Source organism: Berghia stephanieae, chromosome 12, assembly GCF_034508935.2.
Source record: "Berghia stephanieae isolate SIO BIC M18660-M18661 chromosome 12, UCSD_Bste_1.3, whole genome shotgun sequence".
Lineage (NCBI taxonomy): Eukaryota > Metazoa > Mollusca > Gastropoda > Nudibranchia > Aeolidiidae > Berghia > Berghia stephanieae.
Window position 1 is genome coordinate 13,119,116 of NC_088371.1, and position 21,990 is coordinate 13,141,105.

A 21,990-nucleotide genomic window follows, 5' to 3' on the forward strand; every position below is an offset into this window, starting at 1 on the left:
CAAACCAACCAAATGAATCCAATGATGAATCGAATTATTATAAACTCTATCACCACTGCCTGCTACAGGGGGTCATTCAATACACCGGACGGAAATCATTTATATAATTGTAATTGGGTTTATCACTGACTACCAAATTTGGAAACTCATCGTACCTAGTACAAAATATAGACGGCAAAGAGACGTATTCCAAATAATGCAAATGTAATAAATCTATCTATTTATTTCAAATTATTTAAGTCGCCTTAGCAATGTGAACAAATATTGTAATGTTTATAAATATAATTGTAGAAAATTAATACATTATTAAATAATAATAAATTTCATCCAAACATTTTCAACATTGTTGGCAAAAAATAAGCATTATATTCTCAAATAAAATGGCCTGTATTATTAAAAATATAAACATTTATAGATAGAATGCGCTTGGCCAAGGAGTTCACAACATTGCCATCCGGAAGTATAACGGACCAACACACAAACTCTGTGTAACCATGAACTTTTATAGTCTGGTTAATACAGTTTAATGAGAACAACTCCCAAACGCGGATGGCAAAAACAATAACAAAGGCCTGAGTGACGTCATCTGCATACTATCTATATGAAATTAAGTTTAGTTAAAATTATAAAATCACGACATACGTTGTTATGATCGTTTTGCGATAGCAGAGACGGCCATTAAAATTATCGAAGATTCTGGTCATGATGCATCTTATCTGATATTATAATATAATCGATGGACGATTGACATATCTTATCAATTGACCAGTCGATTGTAATTTTCGTACTCTCTTTCTCGCGATAAAGGTTGGAGATTTGAATGGTGACCGTCCAGTAAGTACAAGCTGGTATCATGCACTGATGGACACCAGACGTGACCTTTGACTCCCAACACCTAGCACTGATAGCACTGGTCAAACTATAGTGTTAGTATTTACGTGATTGTGTAAACAATAGTTTTGTTTATTTACTTATTAACCCTCAATTATATATATATATATATATATATATATATATATATATATATATATATATATATATATATATAGTCAGAAAGGGCAATTTTGAGAAAAAGGTATTATTGGGGAAATTTGATGGGAGTGGGGGTGGGGGGGGGGGGGGTTGTATCAAAAGCTGGACAACGTATAAATAGTTTGCGATTTGCTAAGAAGCTCACAACATTGCCATTCGGAAGTATAACGGACCAACACACATAACCATGAACGTTTATAGTCTTGTCAATACAGTTTAGTGAGAATTACTCATAAACGTGGATGACAAAAAACAATAACAAAGACCTGAGTCACGTCATCTTCTATCTATAGGTTGTGTCACAAGTTTCAAAAACAAACTGAAGATATGCCTGATGCAACCATCGAATTTTTAAGACGATCAGAGGATAGGAAGGATTGCGAAGATGGTCGCCAATTTCTGTCTCCGGTCCGGTTACGCTCGGTGTATTATTCTTTATGTTCGTTGACACATAGATATAGCCTACTTTAACTTATAGCCTAACACTTCTTAAAATTACGTCAAATTACAAGATGATGAATGTATAAAGAAAGTGAAAACTTAGTTGTTGTTGGTTGTGCTCAACGTAACAAATGATTCTATTGGTTGTAGTGTTATGTCTCCTCTCTTTTGATTATCATAATCCTGTATTGTGACGTCCTTGGTTTTTTTTTTGTTTGTTTTTTTTTTTTGTGGGGGGGGGGGGGGGGAGTAACAACTGTCTATGGGTTAATGACATCCACGATTCGAGCTGGGGGGTTAGGCACCAGATTTCAGGTTTACCAATAGAAGAGACATTTTTCACACGTTTTCCTTTATTCACACTGCTGTAATCTATTAAAAAAATTAAGCTTTTATATAGCGCAATATCCACAAACGTGCTCAAAGCGCTTTACAAGGGCTCCCTAGCCAACAGCAACATTGAACATGTAGGACGGGACATGACGCCTGTTAGGCGATATTACAATTATTTCGGACAGAGACAACGCTGTTAATGGCCAGGCAGTCATTTTACACCCGAGTACGGTGAGAGAATGTGAGTAAAGAGCCTTCTCAAAGGCTCTTTACTCACATTCTCTCCCCGTATAAAACGAGTACCTGGCCTATAAAGCTTTGTCTCTGTCTAAAAAAATGTAATATCGCCTAACCTGCGTCATGTGTCTCGTTCTACATGTTAAATGTTTCTGTTGGTCAGGTACCAATTTAAAAGAATTTTGAGCACGTTAAGTGGATATTGCGCTATATAAAAGCTCAATTTTTTAATGCGTCTAATATATTGCTTGAGACTTTAGAGTGATAACTCATTTTTTTTGTCTTGATGTGATTTAGCAGGTTATTAAAGTCACATCCTGAATTGGGGGGACAGCGAAGGGACAGCGTGGCTCAGCGCTACGGTCTTTGCTTCGTACCCGACAGTTACTGAGTTCGATCACCCGCCGCTGCTCTGTGTGGCTTTGAGCAAGTCACCTCACCCTAGCTGCATTGCGGCTGACGCCTGGGTTATTCCAGTCTTCCCTTGGAATAGACCCTAGAGACAAATTTCCCCTATGGGGTGAAAAAAGGAAATTTAATTTAATTTTTATTTATTATTTATTGTTACCAGCCGGCGAAAACAAAACCCTCGAAAACTCTTAATTCGTGGAACATATGGCTTTATGCAAGACCGATTTTTCATTTCTTTACCCTTACAAAGCATCTAGTTTTTAAATCAAATCTCACCCAACCATTTCCCATCCATGGCTCAATTTAGACAGCAAGCCATACTTAGACATATAACAGGGTTGCCAGATTATTTTCAGGCATTCTGCCAACTGGACTAAAAAATCTGCCAAATACCCCAAAAATCTGCCAAACCCTACTATTTATAGTTACTTCTTTGAAAACTCATCAGTTTTGTTAAGCAAAAAATTCGAAAGGCCGATGTCATAAATTTTTTTTTCATTTCCCAAGTTTAAAAAAAAGCACTAATACATAAAAATTGCCATGGAAAACGTGGAAAATAAAATCCGCCAAATATCTGCCCAATTGCCAAACCGTTTTTTTTCTGCAAGACGACTTCAAATTCTGCCAAAAAAAAGGACATTTGGCAGAAAATCTGCCAAATTGGCAACCCTGGCAGACAATCCTGCGTACTCTGGAAAAATAAATAGACCGTCTATTTGAAAATTGGGCTCAGAAAACTTGTGCTTCAAATTAAATCGATCGATTAAGATGACTCTCATCTTGGCAAAAACTCTCAAACCCGGGACTTCGCCAAATCTATCGATATTTGAACGACGAATTTTCTGGTCAAATGAATGAATAAATCAATAAATACGTTTATAAATAGATAGATTAAAAAATATATACATTAATAAAACAAGGCCGTGACTAAGAATAAAGAAAATTAAGTTTACTCGTCGGTACAAATCAAAGTGAATGTATTCGCAGGTCTTCTAACGGAACAAAATTAATTGTAATGGACAACATTTTGGGTTGTTTTGAGAGCATTTCCATAACAACAATGAGACCATAAATATTTTGGTTATCAGACCTGCGAATAAGCATACGTCGGTGCACAATTATGGATCACAGCAGGAGCCTTTACTCTATTCTATGTAAGGTATAATTTTCGACTCAGGTCAAAACTTACTTCATGGTGGAATGACTCCTATATTTAACTCAATTCACCCGAAAGAGTACAATATGGTAGTAAGTTGATTGATTAGTGTTGTGTTCACAGTGCTAAAAGCATCTTAATGATGATAGTAATGATCACATGAAGATGGACTTTACAACCTATTTGCGGAATTGGAGACATTTCTTTCGATAGCTTCTTCAAAAACTACTAACACCATCATCATCATCATCATCATCATCATCATCATCATCATCATCATCATCATCATCATCACCATCATCATCATCATCACCATCATCATCATCATCGTCGTCATTATTATTATTATTATTATTATTATTATTATTATTATTATTATATTATTATTATTATTATTATTATTATTATCATTATTATTATTATTATTATTATTATTATTATTATTATTATTATTATTATTATTAGTAGTAGTAGTAGTAGTAGTAGTAGTAGTAGTAGTAGTAGTAGTAGTAGCAGCAGTAGTAGTAGTAGTATCGTAGTAGTAGTAGTAGTAGTAGTAGTAGTAGTAGTAGTGTAGTAGTAGTAGTAGTAGTACTTGTAGTAGTAGTACTTGTAGTAGTAGTAGTAGTAGTAGTAGTAGTAGTAGTAGTAGTAGTAGTAGTAGTAGTAGTAGTAGTAACACTATTACCATTATGATCATATTATGCAACTCTTCAACTTAAACTAAATCTAAATTTCCGTGTCTCTCAACGTAATCTTAAAATGATCGAAACTTGATCCAGAGAAGCGTTTTCTCGCTTGGAAAAAAAATTCCACACTGCGGCTCACAACACCCTGCACAACATGCCGAGATAGTAATGAATTGGGTCTATTTCCTGGGCTGGTAACCAATATTTTGTTGTATTGTTCTGGGTACTATAGTCATTATTGGGTGAATTCAAGCGGGGAAATTAAAATCACGAGAACAATATTGATGCAATTTCTTGGAGAGAATTGGTGCGAGAGAGACTTAGTTTGTGCGGGTTGGTACGACTATAAAAGTATTGAGATGGATATTTGGAAGGTGATTGGGACTTTCGATCCTGTTGAAGTTTGTGTGACGTTGTGACAGGTAACGATTTCATTAATAGGTTTTTAATGTTGCTGTTGTTGTTGTTGTTGTTGATGATATTGATGATAATGATAATAACAATAATGATGATAATGATGATGATGATGATGATGATGATGATGATGATGATGATGATGATGATGATGATGATGATGATGATGGCACCTATTTTCTTCATATATATATATATTTGAATTGTTAGATAGATGGAGGAAGAAACAACTCATTATCATTTTCACACAGCTATTTCAAATATGCTTTTCATTAAATCTGCATCACACCGCCGTTCGTTCTCTGTGTATTATTGCCAGGAGCCTTTGTCGAAGCATGTACTCTTCAAATACAGCATCAACCATATCCAATGAGCCTACCACAACGACACCATATACCACAAACAATGAAGGGAATACTGGTAACTTGTCTTTGACGACGACACATGCCGAAGAGTCAGCAGTGACTTGGACTACGTCAACGACAGTCTGGGTTTTCAATGACAGTTTTGGGACAACTTCAGGTATCTGGAAAATTCATTTTCTTTTTCTTCATCATTTTCAGCTCCTGTTCCTCCTCCTCCTCCTCCTCTTCCTCCTTCTCCACCTCCACCTTCTCTTCCTCCTCATTCTCTTTCTCCTCCTCCTCCTCTTCCGTCTTCTCCTACTCCTACTCCTCCGCCTCCTCCTTCTTCTTCGTCTTCTTAGTGTTATCCTACTTGTGCTCTTCTTCTTTTTGTTCTCCTCGTCCTCCTCCTTCTCCTATTCTTCCTCCTCCTCCTTCTCCTCCTTCTTCTTCTTCTTCTTCTTCTTCTTCTTCTTCTTCTTCTTCTTCTTCTTCTTCTTCTTCTTCTTCTTCTTCTTCTTCTTCTTCTTCTCCATATCCCCCTCTCATTTTTATCTTCCTCCATCCTCCCTCCTCCTAAATTTTCTTCTTTACATCTTGAACGTTTATGGTCTGATGATTGTTATAATCTAGTGAGAAATAATCACCAAAATTACTCACTCAGGCCCTTGGCTCGTTGAAAGAAAATAGGAGCATCAATGACCCTTCTCCAGCGCACTCTACTCTGAGCTGCTTTTAATGCTCCCTGTCAGCTTATACCCATCTCTTCTAGCTTAGCTTCTGCGTGGCCAGCCTCTTCTTCCTCTTGCCTTGGACATTCCAGGTCAGGGTGACGATGCTGGTTTCTGGCTTCCTAAATGTGTGAACTATCCAGCCCCACTTCCTCCGCTAAATCTGCTACGTCACTGGTGGTTCCTGTCTAGCTCGCTCCCACAGGTCTACATTTTTTAGCTTGCCTGGCCATCAAATGTTGTCGGTGTTGAGGAACGTCTGTATCTACTGCAGAATTGTCTATGTTGCCATGCCTCGCAGACAGAAAGAAGAACAGACTTGACGTTTGAGTTGAAAATGCGAAGCTTGTTCTTCATGCGATGTCGAGATATTTCTCAATCACCAAAATGGCTACCTAAAAAACGTGAACAAAGAGCGGAGTGGCGTCAACTTTGCGGCTATGTGGTCTAGTGGTATGACACTCGCTTTCGGATCGGAAGGTCCTGGGTTCGAGCCTCTCGCAACGTAGAGTTGAGTCCTTGGAGAAGGCTCTTTGCTCACATTCTCTCACCGTACTCAGGTTTAAAATGGTTAACAGCGTTGTCTCTGTCCGAAAAAAATGTAACATCACCTAATAGGCGTCATGTCACGTCCTAAATATTAAATGTTGCTGTTGGCCAGGGACCCCTTGTAAAGCGCTTTGAGCACATTTAGTGGATATTGCTCTATATAAAAGCTCAACGTCGTTCCCTCTATTTTAGATTATGGACCGAACTCGACTGTTTGGGAGGATAGGATAGCTACCTTCTATGACGACAAATTGAGGCCCATTATCAGCATGACGATTGGAATTCTTGGTCTAGTAAGTTTGAAATGTTCCCTATAACCTTAACCCTTTCCTTACCAACCATAGGAAAATCGTCACATTCGTTATGATAAAACCAATAATTTCTCATTCTGATTTCAATTTACACCACAAAATTTAAATCATTTATTTTTTAAAGTTAGATATTGCTATAAAACCGCGAAACTTTTTCTAGCGCTCAATTTGTTTAATAATATTATGTTTACAATGCTATTGGTGTTTTCCTGTTTGAGTAAGAAAAATCTATTTTTGTGTTAGATGTGTTGGGGAAAATTCTGAAAATGGCCAGTAAGGAGAGGGTTAAAACGGTATCATGTGGGAATGATATTGACAAGATAAGATAAGATATACTTTATTGATTTTGATACGTAATGGAAATTATCAAATGCCAAACATCAATCATCATTGCATTGACAAAGAGCAGCGTGGCTCAGCGTAAGTTCTTTCGTCCCCGAAAGGTACCGAAGTCGATCACCCGCCGCTGCGCTGTGTGGCCTTGAGCAAGTCACCTCGCCCTAGCTCAATTTGCGGCGCTGCACTTCGGCTGACGCCTAGGTTATTCCATTCTTCCCTAGAGACAAATTTCCCCTATGGGATGAATAAAAGTAATTCTATTTTTATACATTATCATACACTAATTGATAAAATGGGAAGCTGATATAAAATGAAATAAAATATACAACAGGTAAAAACAAAACTATAACAAATCGGACATTTGGATGTTATATAATTTTCTTTCTAATAGAATTGGTAAATGCATGTTTGTAATGTGAATTATATTTTGAGAATATACTAGATTAGATTGCACACATTATAGCCAACATAGGTTGATAAAAAGCAAAGCATGGCATTTGAATGTATAAGTAAATAATACGTAATGTAAACAGGGCACGGTGTAATACAGGTATAAATAAATTTGAGTGCGAATTCAATATCTTGAAGATTTCATGTAATAAATCATGTTATGGCTATGTGGTCTTGTGGTATGACACTCGATTTCGGATCGGTAAGTCCTGGGTTCGAGCCTTGCTCGACGCATAGTTGAGTCCTTGGAAAAGACTCTTTACTTACATTATCTCACCGTACTCGGGTGTAAAGTGAGTACCTGGCCGTTTACAGGCGTCATGTCTCGTTCTTTATGTTACGTGTTGCTGTTGGTCAGGTAAAAAGCCCTTTGAGCACTTTTAGTGGATATTGCGCTATATAAAAGCTCAATTACAATTATTATATAAAGCTCAAAGCATATGTCCAGATTTTCTTATTAAAACAAAAAGAATGATGAAAAAAGGAGATGATAAATTTTATTGATCAATAAGAATTGGGACACAGAAAGGGGAGAACCATTGGCTTATTTGGTAGAATATTAAACTTTGCTGAGAAAGGTGCCGCGTTTTGAATCTGCTGAACTGTGGTATTTCTAATTCCTCTTAGGAAAACCTCACCATGGAGACAAGTGTTATAAGCCTGTATTTTAACATTTAGAAAGTAGTAGGGATGATTCATTTATCTAGCATACCGTACCACAGAAGTTATTGCAAAACAAAAATTAATTTATATTTGGCAAGAAATTATATTTTGAAAAAGGAGTTACCTGAAACTGAAATTGGTAGAACGTTGTCACAAAATCTTGGCAGCAGCAACTTCCATCATGCCTGATGATCCCCCGTGGTTTGCCTCACACACAGCTTCATGGGATGCCCACCATTCATTGAAGGCATGCTGGCTCTTTTTTTTTTTCGCCTTTCCGGTCGTAACACATGACTGTTTGAAGCAGAAGAGAAGGAAATGACTTATGAAACACATTAGTGTCCAACAATTTTCAAGTAGTAGATGTCAATCAGGAAATAACTCGCTATCGACAAATATTTGAGGAGATTCATATAATCAAAATGTCTTAACTTTGTTACCATTTTTCTCAGATACTAATAAATCGCAAAATTCTGTGTAACAAAAGGCTACTCAAGAACTGATGAATGGGGAAGGTCACAAAAAATATTTTTCTCTCAATATGAGTCCTGCTAACCTATTTTGGATCTACAAATTTTTTTTTATCCTTACATATAGGACACAATTTTATATTGTATTTTATCTTTGGGAGTTGGGGCAATAGACAATTACACAAAAATTACCTGACAGTATTGGCTCATGCTTTCATAATCCACACCGAGACCAGTGACAGTGTCGATGACACATCCAAGTCCATGACGACTGGTATGGCCTCTCTTGTGCCAGCTTCCATCATACGACACGCAGATATCCAGCACGCCTTCATCATCAGGACTTGCCAGCGAAGATGATACGTATGCGTGTCGTATGACTGAGTTAGTCTTCTCCAACAATGTGCATTTTGCTTTTGACGATGCTTCCTCAATAGCTTTTTTGTGGGTTTGAAACGCAGACTTACTAAGTGGCTGCATGCCCATTACCTCACAAAATGAAGAAAGGCCGGCATGGCCAAGTCCTACTGATAGCATGGCCAATGTAATTCTTCTGTTAATATCAAATTTTGTGGATCTTCTTTATCAGAAGATGGGCAATCCACAATCTCAAGTTCACACAATGAGCAAGAGACTTGAAGCTGGGTGCCCATTCCCATATGAGGCTTTTTGGAGTGGGTAAGCCGTAAGGATGGAGTGAGGCAGGTCGGGCAAAGCAGGGATGTAAACAAAGTTCTGATAATGGAGAAATCGACTAGAAGGTATTCAATCTCTGTGCTCTCCTCAGGTTGGATGAAGTCTGAGTAATAGTCTAATTTTCTCTTCGACGTAGAGACTGGAGTACTAGGTGGTTGATGATGGGGTGTAGACGAGGAGGAGGAGACGAAGTTTGATGTTGAGGGCGATGATGTTGAGGGTGTTGATGTTAATGCTAAGGTAGGGGTCGTTGAATAAGTTGGAGGATGTGAAGGTAAGGGGCTGCTAAGGATGATGATGAACGACAACTTCTCGCTTTTTTCAGTTGTTGAGCACGACTCCTTGCATTATTACGTGATTTTTCCGCACGTAATTGGGTGTGCTTTAATGGGGCAGAGATGTCCATATCTGAGAGATAATAATAAATATTAGTAGATATCTCAGCACACAATAAAAGGTAAAAAGAAAATTGGCTCTCATGCATTGTGATCTGTGTTTATTGAAAGACTTGGCTCAGTCTAAACTCAAAATTACTCTTGCTCTTCTAACATATTATTACTGCAGCTCATTGATTGTTACATTCATTCATCCTGGTTTCAGCTTAAAATAGTAAAAGAGATGTGTATTTAAATAAGATAATTATTACGTATAGGTTAAAATCATAGAAAACAAAAAACATAACTGATATTGACTATAGGACACGAGCCTTCTTCTCAAGATAAGATGACATTTCAAGCCTTGACAGTTACATTTCACTCCTATTCCCACCCAATTACTTTAAACAGTACTAAATATTATCAGCTATACTATTATTATTATTATTATTATTATTATTATTATTATAATTATTATTATTATTATTATTTATTATTATTAATTATTATTATTATTATTATTATTATTATGTCAAACTTACCTTTTTTCTTGAGTTATTTTGATAAAAATGGAATAAAGTTTAATTTTTTTATCAGAAGACCTGTTCGGGTCGTGTTCGATCGGTAGGCAATATGGCGTCGACTGTGTTTACAGTTTCTATGAGTTTGTGAACTCTAGTGTAAAAGAGTTCAACATAAAGTACCTTTCCCGAACCAAAGAGCTTCAAACTGTAACTCTTTCGTGTTATGAAAATACAAAAAAGGTAAAACTTCTCTCTCTTTTCGATGATGTCATACTTATGCTATTTTTAGACCATTGGCGATCTAACTGTCTTTGTCAAGGGGTTTCTCGGCGATTCCATTGATACCAAATATGATAGGGGTGAAGTCTTCTAACTGCCCGTAACTAAAGTCTCAAGATAGCCCATTTTTCGATATTTTTTTTACGTTTTAAGAAAAGTCCTTAGTTGATAGGGTCTATAAAAAAATACAAAATTACATATTTTAAGGCAGTTTTGGTTATTACAACTTTAAAAAATGCATTTCTAAGATACTAAATTACCTAAAAATGGAATAATCCGAAATAGCACAAAAATTTCATTTTTTTCGATTTTTTACCCTAACCGGTCCCCTTTAAGCCAAGTATTGCCCTCCTGATAGCTGTGACCTTGACCCCGAAATACCGGAAATACTCCTACTCTTTGTATCTGACGGTGATGAGTGTTTACGACTTCCTGTTGATTCTGTCCGAGTCCTCTGATGGGGTTCTCCTAATTTGGGAAAACAAATATGTGAGAGATTATGTCACCGCCGAGGTCCCTTGCAGGTACGTAAAGTAAGAACTAAATTGGATTCAATAGTCTGATGTCACGTCGCCCAGCAACGGCGAGCAGCGTGGTTCTAAACAAAGACAATCGGTAATTTTTATTCTTCATGCTCGCTCGAACTTTTCATATGTCATGTGATCAGAATGTATAAAAGTCAAAACAAGATCATATTTACAATGTTTTTCTCCTCTGGATACGCTTTTATGCTCATCGGAGAAGTATTTCATAAGGGCGTCCGCCATTATTCCGATAGTTTAAAACCAGTTTATAAGTTACTATGCGTCATTACGAGGGAAGTGACGTCATGACTGTTGAAGCCTATTGACGTCACTCAACTCTTTGTTATTGTTTTTAGTCAGTGATTGTTATGAGCAGTTCTCACTTACTTGTATCAATCAAAGTATGGATAGTATTCGCCTGGCTCAGAAACTCACAACAATGCCACCCGGAAGTATAACGGACAAACCTACAAACCTATACGTAACCATGAACTTTTATAGTCTGGTTTATACAGTTTAGTGAAAATTACTCATAAACATGGATGGCAAAAATATTAACAAAGGCCTGAGTGACGTCAACTACGTTCTATCTATAAACATTTAAGGATAGGCAAAGTTGGATGTGTTGTTACGTTAAATCCGGCTGGAGGATGTTGTGAGTATATTAACTAAGGGCATCGCATTAATAGAAAGATCGAAGTTGACGTTATTCAGCTCTTAGTTATTGTTTTAGACAGCATATTGGTGATAAGTTCTCAATTCTATAAATTAGACTATATATTAATGTGTCGGTATGGTTAATTTGGCTGGCGGACGTTGTGAGTATTTTACCGGAACGCATAGCATCAATTCTTCGTAAAATCAATGAATTTATTCGTCTTGGTTTACTTCTTTAACCTTTACTTGTTTCAAATCATAGATTATCGGGTCGTATTATACACGATTACGTATGACTAAACACGTGACAATTTTTACAATGTGAGCAAAATGAAAACGATGCGCCTCACGTTTTATTGCTGTCGGGTGGGAAGAATATAATCGAAAACCCCTTGTGAAGAATCCATTGTTCTTCAGGCTCTATTGAGTAAATGCGTTTGATGCGTGTTTGTATCCCATGACAAGTGACTGAGAAAAAAATAGCTTTTTGTACCGTTCGACACAAAATATCACCAATTCTAAAATATTTTTTAATGTTGTGAGATAATGTGGTCTAGTGGTATGACAATCGGTTTCGGATTGGAAGGTCATCTGTTCGAGCCTCGCTCGGCGCATAGTTGAGTCCTTAGAGTCCTTAGGCTCATTACTAAACATTATCTCACCGTACTAAGGTGTAAAATGAAAATGAGTATCTGGCCGTTAACAACGTTGTCTCTGTCCGAATATCGCCTGACAGGCGTCATGTCCCGTCCAACATTTTAAGTGTTGCTGTTGGCCAGGGATCCCTTGTAAAGCGCTTTGAGTACGTTTAATGGATATTGCGCTATATAAATGCTCAATTTAAAAAAATTGTTCTCATCAGTATCATTGGAATAAATATCGAAATATTGAAAAACATTCCAAAAACTGGAAGTTTGCCTCCAAAATTGTGACCCATCGTCTCAAAAAGGTATTATATCGGAACGAACCAGATGCTTAAAAGTCGAATTAAATATTAAAACTGGTCAAAAATATAGATTGTTGGCATTAGCACCCTAAAACATGGTATCCATTCTCCTTAATAAATCAAATAAACTCAACACAAGTCTGATATGTCTGGCTATAAATTCAATTTTCAACATCTTAACCAACCCGACTTAATACCGTTTTGAGGCGAAGGGTCACAATTAAAGAAATGATAACTTTTAACCTATTCCCTGCCGTCATCTGGAATACTCGTATTTAAACATTTAACAAGAAAACTCTTCTTTCAAATAACGATCGATTTAAATTACCTTCATCTTGACATCGCAAACTTAGGACTTCGCAATTTGATTCAGTTCACTCAGGTGTGGATGTGTACCTGACTACGGACAATGATGGATATTGCGAGAGTGTTAGTACAAAATTAGGACGCCTAACAGCCTACTGGTGATGTAAGAAATGGAAATATCGTTCCATATGGATAGCTGGAAGAATCTAATGAAACATTTTTGAACTGCATTGAGTATGATTAATCCTTGGAAATGTATTGAACTATATAATATAAATATTTATTCTATAATAAATGATTTATTTAGAATCTACGAGCACCTGTTCTACGTGACCCCCACCATCTCCATGTGGCTGAACGTGGCTGTGTCTGTGGACAGATACATTGTCATTGCTTTCCCTTTCAAGAAAGACTCCTGGTGTAACAGAAGAAACAGCTGGATTGTCTGTGGTGGTCAGTAAAATACAGTGAACACACTAAGTTGATCGATTTTTTTAAAAAACCCAATTTACATAAATGACTATAATAACTCAAAAAATACAGGTATTAAGGTTTGCACTGGATTGCTCTGGTGGTCAATAAAATACAGTGGATACACTAAGTTGATAGATTAAAAAATCCAAAAAAAAAAAATTACATAATCGCGTATTGTATCGCATCGTATCGTTTAAGAGCTAATAGGTTCTAAAAACCTTTAAATTCTCTGTGTAACTTTTATGCATAGATACAATTTATCAATTATATAATTAGTATACAATGTCCATTAATTGGTAATATTGAGAATTAAATTTCTAGTACATAAATAAGTGTCATATTCAATATTCGTAGCATAATTTACTCTCTTTACATTCATTTTGGCATGTCCGACTTGTACATTCGAGAGTTTCAAATAATTGTTATACAAAAAACAATAATATTTAATGTCATGTTACATTATTCGTCAAAATCAAATATAACGTTGGTAAGATCTTCATCATAAGTGACTATAATAACTTCAAAAATACATGTATTAAGGCTTGCACTGCTTTTATTATTGGATGAAGAAGGGTTTTGAGCCCAAAACATTCCGTGTTTGGAAATTTTGTTCTTTTATTTTGAAGTGGTTGTATTTATTTTTGTTCATGAGTGATATACATTTCCCTTCTTCTCCTTTTTTATCACCATCATCGCTTCTCATGTCTGAATCATATTATCCTGAGGGTTGTGACAATTCTAATATCTATTCTTCATAAGAGTACCGTCTATGGTGTAATGCTAGAGCGTCCGACAGGAAATCTGGACGTCTGAAATACGATCCCTAGTGAAAGGAGACTGATATTTTGGGACTGTTTAATTTTATTCTTTGCTTTGACTGGCACTGATTCATACACACTTTTCAGACTTTTACCTTACACCATTGCCTGCTCCTTAATTTGCTACTTTTATAATTCTTAAACTCTCTCCTTACCGACCATTTTCAGTATTTTCCCAAAATGGCAGGCTTACCCAGCAGAAAAAAATGATTTTTTAAAAACTCAAACATGCTCTCTACAAAAAAAAACTTTATGTTCTCAGTAATTAAACAAATATCATTCTTCAAAGTTTGTGATGTACAAAATAAATCTGAATAAGAAATCGTAACAAATGTGACAATTTTGCTGTAGGTGGTAAGGAGAGGGTTAAGAAGTGCTCAGAGCGTAATACCTACTTTAGACGGGCGAGACATAATCATTCAAAATAGGCTAATCTGAGTAAATTAGGTTGCTTAACCATACAATTTAAGGGTGCTTTCTCAATGTATTAATGTATGTTTTCCTCAAACGCAATTTTTGTTCTTTAAAACATTTTAGCAAGGCTCCCCAAGCGTTAGAAGAGAACATACGCCAATTAACCAAAAAAAAAAAAATGGGAAATCTTTGAGACAATGGGAAATAACTCTGGTCTCGGACCTGTCATAACTTCTCTCAGAACGGAATTAATAATAATAATAATAATAATAATAATAATAATAATAATAATAATAATAATAATAATAATAATAATAATAATAATAATAATGATAATAATAATAATAATAATAATAATAATAATAATAATAATAATAATATAATAATAATAATAATAATAATAATAATAATAATAATAATAATAATAATAATAATAATAATAATAATAATAATGATAATAATAATAATAATCCATATGACGTAGATAGTGATTGTAAAATTAAAATAATCAAAGATAAGACAGTTTACGTTTGGTCTCCCTAAGAATTCATAATCTTTTTTTCTTAACAAAACAAACAAACAAACAAAAAGATATTGTTGTCACAGATATCTTTGGCTGTCATTTAAATTTTCACCTACTTTCCCGACTTAAAACCCGTTTTGAGATGGTGGGTCACATAATATCATAGTTCTCTTACTCTCCCCAGGTCTGATGTTCCTCGTACACTCTATTGGTATTCTATACATCTACTATGGAAAAGTGGATTATTTCCCTGATTACGGGTAAGTCTTTGGTAAACGGTGAAAAGATGAATGCTTTCTTTGTTTTGTTTTCTAAAAGTTATGTTAAAACAATGAGTTCATTCAAATATTATCTAAAGACCGAACTATTCCACCAGTTATGTTCAACTCGAAGTACTTACAAAATAATAGGTAAAGATAGAATGAAGTTGACGTCACTCAAGTCTTTGTTATTGTTTTTTGCCATCCACTTTTATGAGTAATTCTTAGTAAACTGTATTATCCAGACGATAAAAGTTCATGTTTACACAGAGTTTTGTGTGTTGGTCCGGTTTAATTCCGGATGGTAATGCTGTGAGCTTCTTAGCCAAGCGCATACTATCTATAGATAGAACGCGCTTGGCTAAGCAGCTCACAACATTGCGCTCCGGTAGTATAGATAGTTCGAAGATGACGTCACTCAGGTCTTTGTTATTGTTTTTTGCCATCCGCGTTTATGAGTAATGCTCACTGAACTGTATTAACCCGACTATAAACGTTCATGGATACACACAGTTTTGTGTGTTGGTCTGTTATACTTCCGGATGGCAATGTTATGAGCTTCTTAGTCAAGCGCATACTATCTATAACGGACAAATACACAAAATTCTATGGATAATACAGTTAAGTGAGAATTACTCATAAACGTGGATGGCATAAAACAATAGCAAAGACCTGAGTGACGTCAACTTCACTATCTATTAGGCTAATAAAACAATGAGACAAATTAAAGACTGAAATCAATAACAAATAAAGTATTTTTAAAATGAGTCGTCACTTTGTGATGCCTCAAATAGTCTATCTATATAAAACGTGTATTCTAATAACATAATAATTTTAATACTTGAACAAGAAATGCAGCTTTCAGGAAGCTTTATGAAAAATAATGAAAGAGAGCGCAGCAGTGGTTTTAATGATGAATTTAGTATTATTGTCATAATTGAATGTAGAAAAATATTGTTAAGTCCTCAAGAGCCATAATGCAAATTGAGCCGGAGCTTATTCTGGATCCAGTGGCCTTAACCCTCTCCTTACCATCCATTTTCAGGATTTTCCCCAAAACTTCACACTCAACCAAAACAAAAATATATTTTTTATCACCCCAACATAATAGCAGTAAAATTCTTGTGATACATTAGTTCTTTAGCCAAAATGCTCTACAACACACTGTTCATTCTCTTAAAATTTTAGGATGTACAAAAGAAATTTAAATTAGAAAAATGTTGGTTGTATCGTAACGAATGTGAAGATTTTCCTGTAGTTGATAAGCTGAGGGTTAAAGGAAGGCACAATTTTCTTGTTATTCTTTAGAGAGAAGAGAAAAGATTACGACCTTCATATGGGAATCGTTAGATGCCTTTGCCTATTCATTCTTTGAAGGAATACGGATAGAATGCGCTTGGCTAAGAAGTTCACAACATTGCCATCCGGAAGTATATAACAGACCAACACACAAAACTCTGTGTAACCATGAACTTTTATAGTCTGTTTAATACAGTTAAGTGAAAATTACTCATAAATGTGGATGGCAAAAATCAATAACAAAGACCCGAATGACGTCAATTTCGTTCTATCTATAGATTGTTGCTAGGTGCCTTTATGAAAGTTATAATACATTTGTAGGTAAGCAGCACGGGGCAACGTGGCTCAGCGGTATGGTCTTTGCTCTGCACCCGAAAGGTACCAAGTTCGATTACCCACCGCGCTGTGTGACATTCATTGAACAAGTCACCTCGCCTTAGCTCCATTTGTGTCGCTGCACTGGGATTGACGCCTGGATTATTCCAGTCTTTCCTTGGAATAGACCCAAAAGACAAATTTCAACATATGAATGAAAAACGGGGAACTTTACGTTATTTTTATTATTATTTAAAAAAAACAACTTATTAGCAACTTTCGTTATAGATAGTTCGTAGATGACGTCACTTCGTTATTGATTTTGCCATCCGCGCTTATGAGTAATTCTCACTTAACTGTATTAAGCAGACTATAAAAGTTCATGGTTATAGTTTTGTGTGTTGGTCTGTTATATTTCCGGATGGCAATGTCGGTGGCTTCTTAGCCAAGCGCATACTATCCATACACTGCTAAAATCGGTTGTCGAGCCTTTATGAGTATCGCACACTCCACCAACGCCAATAAATCCTTACTAAGGGAGCGTAACAAATACCATATAATGATTTGAGTTGAGAGTCAATAAATACGCCTCAACAGTCGTAACGTCACTTCCATCGTAATGACGCATGGTAACTTAGTAACTGGCTCTAAACTATCGGAACAATGGCGGACGCCCTTATGAAATATTTCTCCGACGACCATCAAAGCGTATCCAGAGAAAAAAACAACCATTAAAAATCTGATCATCAATGAATAGTTCTAGCCAGCATGAAGAATAAAAAGTACCGATTTTCTTTGTTTAGAACCACGATGGCCGCCGTTGCTGGGCGACGTGACATCAGACTATTGAATCCAATTACGATATTCGCGTGTTTTTGTGTTGTCAGGTATTTCTGCAATGGGGATTCAATCTTGCAAGACTTGGATGTCTACTTGACCTACATAGGTGGTGTCTTTGTCGCTGTCATCGCCATCTTTGTCTTCACTGCCATGTCTGTTGTCGAGTTATTCAATATCAAAAGTAAGACACTCTTTCTGTCCTTCTACCATGGAATACATCTATGGAGAGAAAGATGAAGTGAGTAAATGTGACTAATATATATATATATATATATATATATATATATATATATATATATATATAAACCATATATATATTATATATATATATATATATATATATATATATATATATATATATAAGGGAACAACACAAAACAAACGACGTTTCGGCCGAAAAGTCGTTTGTTTTGTGTTGTTCCCTTTTATATGAGTCGCATTTACCCACTTTATCTTTCTTTCCATCTTATATGCTCATTTAGGCACCTCTTGTGTTTGGTTTTAGAATACTTATACCCATCACCACCTTTCTTGCTCTCCTTCTCCATCTCCTCTCCTTCTCAATCGCCTAAATAATTATTTTCATTTTCAAAATTGTTCTCATCGTCATCATCATCATCATCATCATCATCATCATCATCATCATCATCATCATCATCTTCTTCACCATACCACCACCACCGTCACCACCATCCTCCTCTTCCTTTTCCTCCTCCTCATCATCATTATCACCACCACCAGAACCACATCATCATCATCATCATCATCATCAAGATCATCATCAGAACAGTATTGTTATTTTTGTTATTATTATTGTTATCGTCAATATAATTGTTGTTACTGCAAAAAAAAAAAGCAGCGATCATTAGAGAAAATATTGCTCAATAGGAATCTTGTAATTATATCCAGGATACCATATTCAGAGGATGGGACACGAATAGTGCCTTTTCACAACTCACCATCTACTTAGTTCCACATTCAGATGTTTTCATCATTTTTTTCTCCTCAGAAAAACGAATGAAAATGACGTCACAACAACCAGGCGGAAGTGGGGCCAAGGACAAAACGTCACGTGCGACCGTGTCATTGGTCGGCATCGGAGTATGTGCTTTTATAACACAGACCCCCTACGTCACGAACGAAATGGTGCGTCTGTACGCCCGACACAACGATCAGGATCTGTTCCAAAGGCTTTGGTTCAATCCTGCCCCAGGGTATAACACGGCCGTCAAAGTAAGAAATTTGATGGGAATAGTATGGCTCATATTGCAATGGTTCTTCTTAGAAAACGTAACTGAAGTTGACGTCACTCAGGTCTATGTTATTGTTATTTTTTACCATTCATGTTTATGAGTAGTTCTCGCTAAATTTTATTTAAAAGACTACAAACGTGTATGGTTACACATAGTTTTGTGTGTTGGTCCGTTATAATTCTGGATGGCAATGTTGCGAGCTTCTTAGCCAAGCGCACAGTATCAATTGAGGCGAATTGGATTCAGTAGTCTGATGTCACGTCGCCCAGCAACGGCGGCCATTGTGGTTCTGAACAAAGAAAATCGGTACTTTATATTCTTTATGCTGGCTAGAACTGTTCATATGTCTTGTGATCAGAATATGTAAAAGTCAAAACATGATCAGATTTTTAATGGGGTTTTTTTTCCCTCTGGATACGCTTTTATGCTCGTCGGAGAATTATTTCATAAGGGCGTCCGCCATTGTTCCGATAGTTTCGAGCCAGTTACTAAGTTACCATGCGTCATTACGAGGGAAGTGACGTTACGACTGTTGAAGCCTATTGTTTTCTAACAGTTGTGTGATATGAATCCGTAGAAATCATCAACCCCCTTAGCAATGTTGCTCACAACAATCCGCCAGCCGGATATAACCGACCAACACACAAAACTATGTGTAACCTTAACCGTTTATAGATAGTATGCAGTTGACGTCACTCAGGCCTTTGTTATTGTTTTTGCCATCCGCGTTTGTGAGTTGTTCTCACTAAACTGTATTAACCAGACTATAAAAGTTCATGGTTACACAGAGTTTGTGTGTTGGTCCGTTATACTTCCGGATGGCAATGTTGTGAACTCCTTGGCCAAGCGCATTCTATCTATAGACAGAACGAAGATGACGTCGTCAGGCCTTTGTTATTTGTTTTTGATTTTTTTTTTTTGCCATCCATGTTTGTGAGTAGTTCTCACTAAACTATATTAACCAAACTATAAACGTTTAAGGTTAAACAGGTTGGCCCGTTATACTTCTATATTCTGATTCTTCTATTCTTCTGATTAATACCATTTAGATAGTATGAAGTTGACGTCACTCGGGTATTTGTTATTGCTTTTTGCCTTCCATGTTTATGAGTAATTCTCACTAAAATGTATGAACCAGACCATAAACGTTCAAGGTTACACATGATTTTGTATTTTGGCCCGTTATACTTCCGGATGGCAATGTTGTGAGCTTCTTATCCAAGCGCATACTATCTATAGTCTGATTAATACAATTTAGTGAGAACTTCTCATAATAATGGCTTGCTAAAAACAAATAACAAAGAGTTGAGTGACGTTAATTTCGTTCTATCAATACGAGTTGTACTTATTAAGTATTCTATTCGCTGGGCACAACTAACAGGCGCAATCGGTGACAAACGCATTCGCCTAATGTAAGTTTTTTTTCTGATTTAGATTTTTGTTTTCGTTCTTTGTTGTTTATTTTTGTTTTAAATTTTTCTTGTTTTAAAAAAACAACAACTTCCCTCTATTGTATATTTTTAGATATTATCTAATTTCTATCCATTCCCAGGTTTTTGAAGGTTTGAGTTTTCTGGTAAACATTCAAAACTTCTTCGTTCTCTTCATCCTGAACGAACACTTCCGGCATGACGTCTTCAACATGCTGTGCTGTGGCCGATTGAGTTCCAAGAACAACACTACAAGAAGCAGAGCCAGCTCAGTTGCCGTGAAGTCAGCAATGCAGAAATTCTGATTGTCAGCCAGAGACAAAAATAAACACACAAAAACAAATAATAAAACCCGATAAAAATGACCAATTGACTCAAAGCAGTCATTTTTGGGACTCAATCTGGTTCTTGTAATTCAACTCCAAACATAATTTGAAGATGTGACTAATAAACCCTCTAAGTCGCATCACGATAGCTACGTAATGGGTTAACACTCACAAGCAATATTTTGGACGTCCCTAAAGTCCCAGATAAATTTTCAAGTTACAAATCACTCAGGGAATTGTTATATTAGAAAAACAAGACAAGTATTCACCTCATATCTATACAGATTTTGATTTTTTTTTCTTCTGAAAGATGAAAATGCGACCTTGCGGGTTTTGGAATGTCACCTCTTCACTTAAGAAAGTACACACTTGTTCATTTTACTGTCGAGATAGACTGATTTATTTTTTTTTTTGATGTTTTTCCCCCCTTGTACTTCTCTTTCTTGCTTTTTCTGGCACCTTTCATACATACTTGTTCAGATCTCCTCACTTTTAAAATTTACGTCAACTAAAAATTCAACTCTAGGCTTAGCTTGATGAGATAACTTATAAACCTGCTAAGTCACATCAAGACATGTACGTAATGAGTTCATATTCTCAAGCAATATTTCAAACACCTTACAATCATAAGGGAAACGTTGAAGTTTAAAAAACACTTAGAGAATTGTTCAATGTAGCAAACAAGACAATTAATTACTTTTTTTACGTCTGTAAATAAATGGCAGTTTTCTCTAAATGCAACTTATTAAGTTTTGAAAGTAACCTCCTCACTTATCACATGTGCGCTTATTTGCAGGTCTGATAACCCAATTTAGTATGGGCTCATTGTTGTAATGGAAATCTAAAAATAAAAAAAGAGACAAGATATTGTCCACCCAACAGCAATGTTAATCTAGGCCCAAAATTATGTTCGGATGTCAGACCTGCAAATATGTTCACGTCGATTTGAATCAAAACGAATGCTTTTATCAAGTGGAGAGTGAGAGTGAGATAAATTCCTGAAACTTTCAATAAATACAAATTTCCCAGATAATTCTGCTAATTTCTAACCCATCGCTCGCGTCAAAACGGTAATAAGTCGGGCAAATATAACTGCTAAAATTTGTATATGTGTGTGCTGGCCAAGGATAACATTACCAATTGTCGCTAAACCTTGTTTCAA

General features: G+C 36.0%; 3 protein-coding genes across 3 annotated transcripts in view; 1 reads left to right on the forward strand and 2 right to left on the reverse strand.

The window, feature by feature from the left end:
- Nucleotides 1-339, reverse strand: part of LOC144958186 (macrophage mannose receptor 1-like) — a 59,422-nt gene extending 59,083 nt beyond the window's left edge. The window contains exon 1 of the mRNA XM_078889971.1: nt 1-339. This exon is cut by the window's left edge and continues 203 nt beyond it. The gene's annotated coding sequence lies outside the window, so the exon portion shown is untranslated.
- A 4,709-nt stretch (nt 340-5,048) lies between these two features.
- On the forward strand, nt 5,049-20,807 carry LOC144957557 (neuromedin-B receptor-like). Its single transcript, XM_078888903.1, has 8 exons — nt 5,049-5,235; nt 6,530-6,630; nt 10,780-10,967; nt 13,184-13,329; nt 15,290-15,365; nt 17,867-18,000; nt 18,829-19,052; nt 20,625-20,807. Exons 1-8 carry the CDS (start codon nt 5,049-5,051, stop codon nt 20,805-20,807), a joined length of 1,239 nt encoding a protein of 412 aa, XP_078745029.1.
- LOC144957942 (uncharacterized) lies at nt 8,181-10,291 on the reverse strand. Its single transcript, XM_078889500.1, has 3 exons — nt 10,183-10,291; nt 8,763-9,548; nt 8,181-8,394 (listed from the first exon to the last, which is right to left on the reverse strand). The coding sequence occupies exons 2-3, from the start codon at nt 9,105-9,107 to the stop codon at nt 8,251-8,253; spliced, it is 489 nt and encodes a 162-aa protein (XP_078745626.1). The 5' UTR covers nt 9,108-9,548; nt 10,183-10,291; the 3' UTR covers nt 8,181-8,250.
- Nucleotides 20,808-21,990: the final 1,183 nt, after the last annotated feature.

Coding starts and splice junctions, on each gene's coding strand:
- LOC144957557 (XM_078888903.1), top strand. CDS start 5,049: ATGTACTCTTCAAATACAGCATCAACCATATCCAATGAGCCTACCACA. Junction 15,366..17,866: donor GATTATTTCCCTGATTACGG/GTAAGTCTTTGG, acceptor TTGTGTTGTCAG/GTATTTCTGCAATGGGGATT. Junction 18,001..18,828: donor CGAGTTATTCAATATCAAAA/GTAAGACACTCT, acceptor TTTTCTCCTCAG/AAAAACGAATGAAAATGACG.
- LOC144957942 (XM_078889500.1), bottom strand. CDS start 9,107: ATGCTATCAGTAGGACTTGGCCATGCCGGCCTTTCTTCATTTTGTGAG. Junction 8,395..8,762: donor GCATGAGCCAATACTGTCAG/GTAATTTTTGTG, acceptor TGCTTCAAACAG/TCATGTGTTACGACCGGAAA.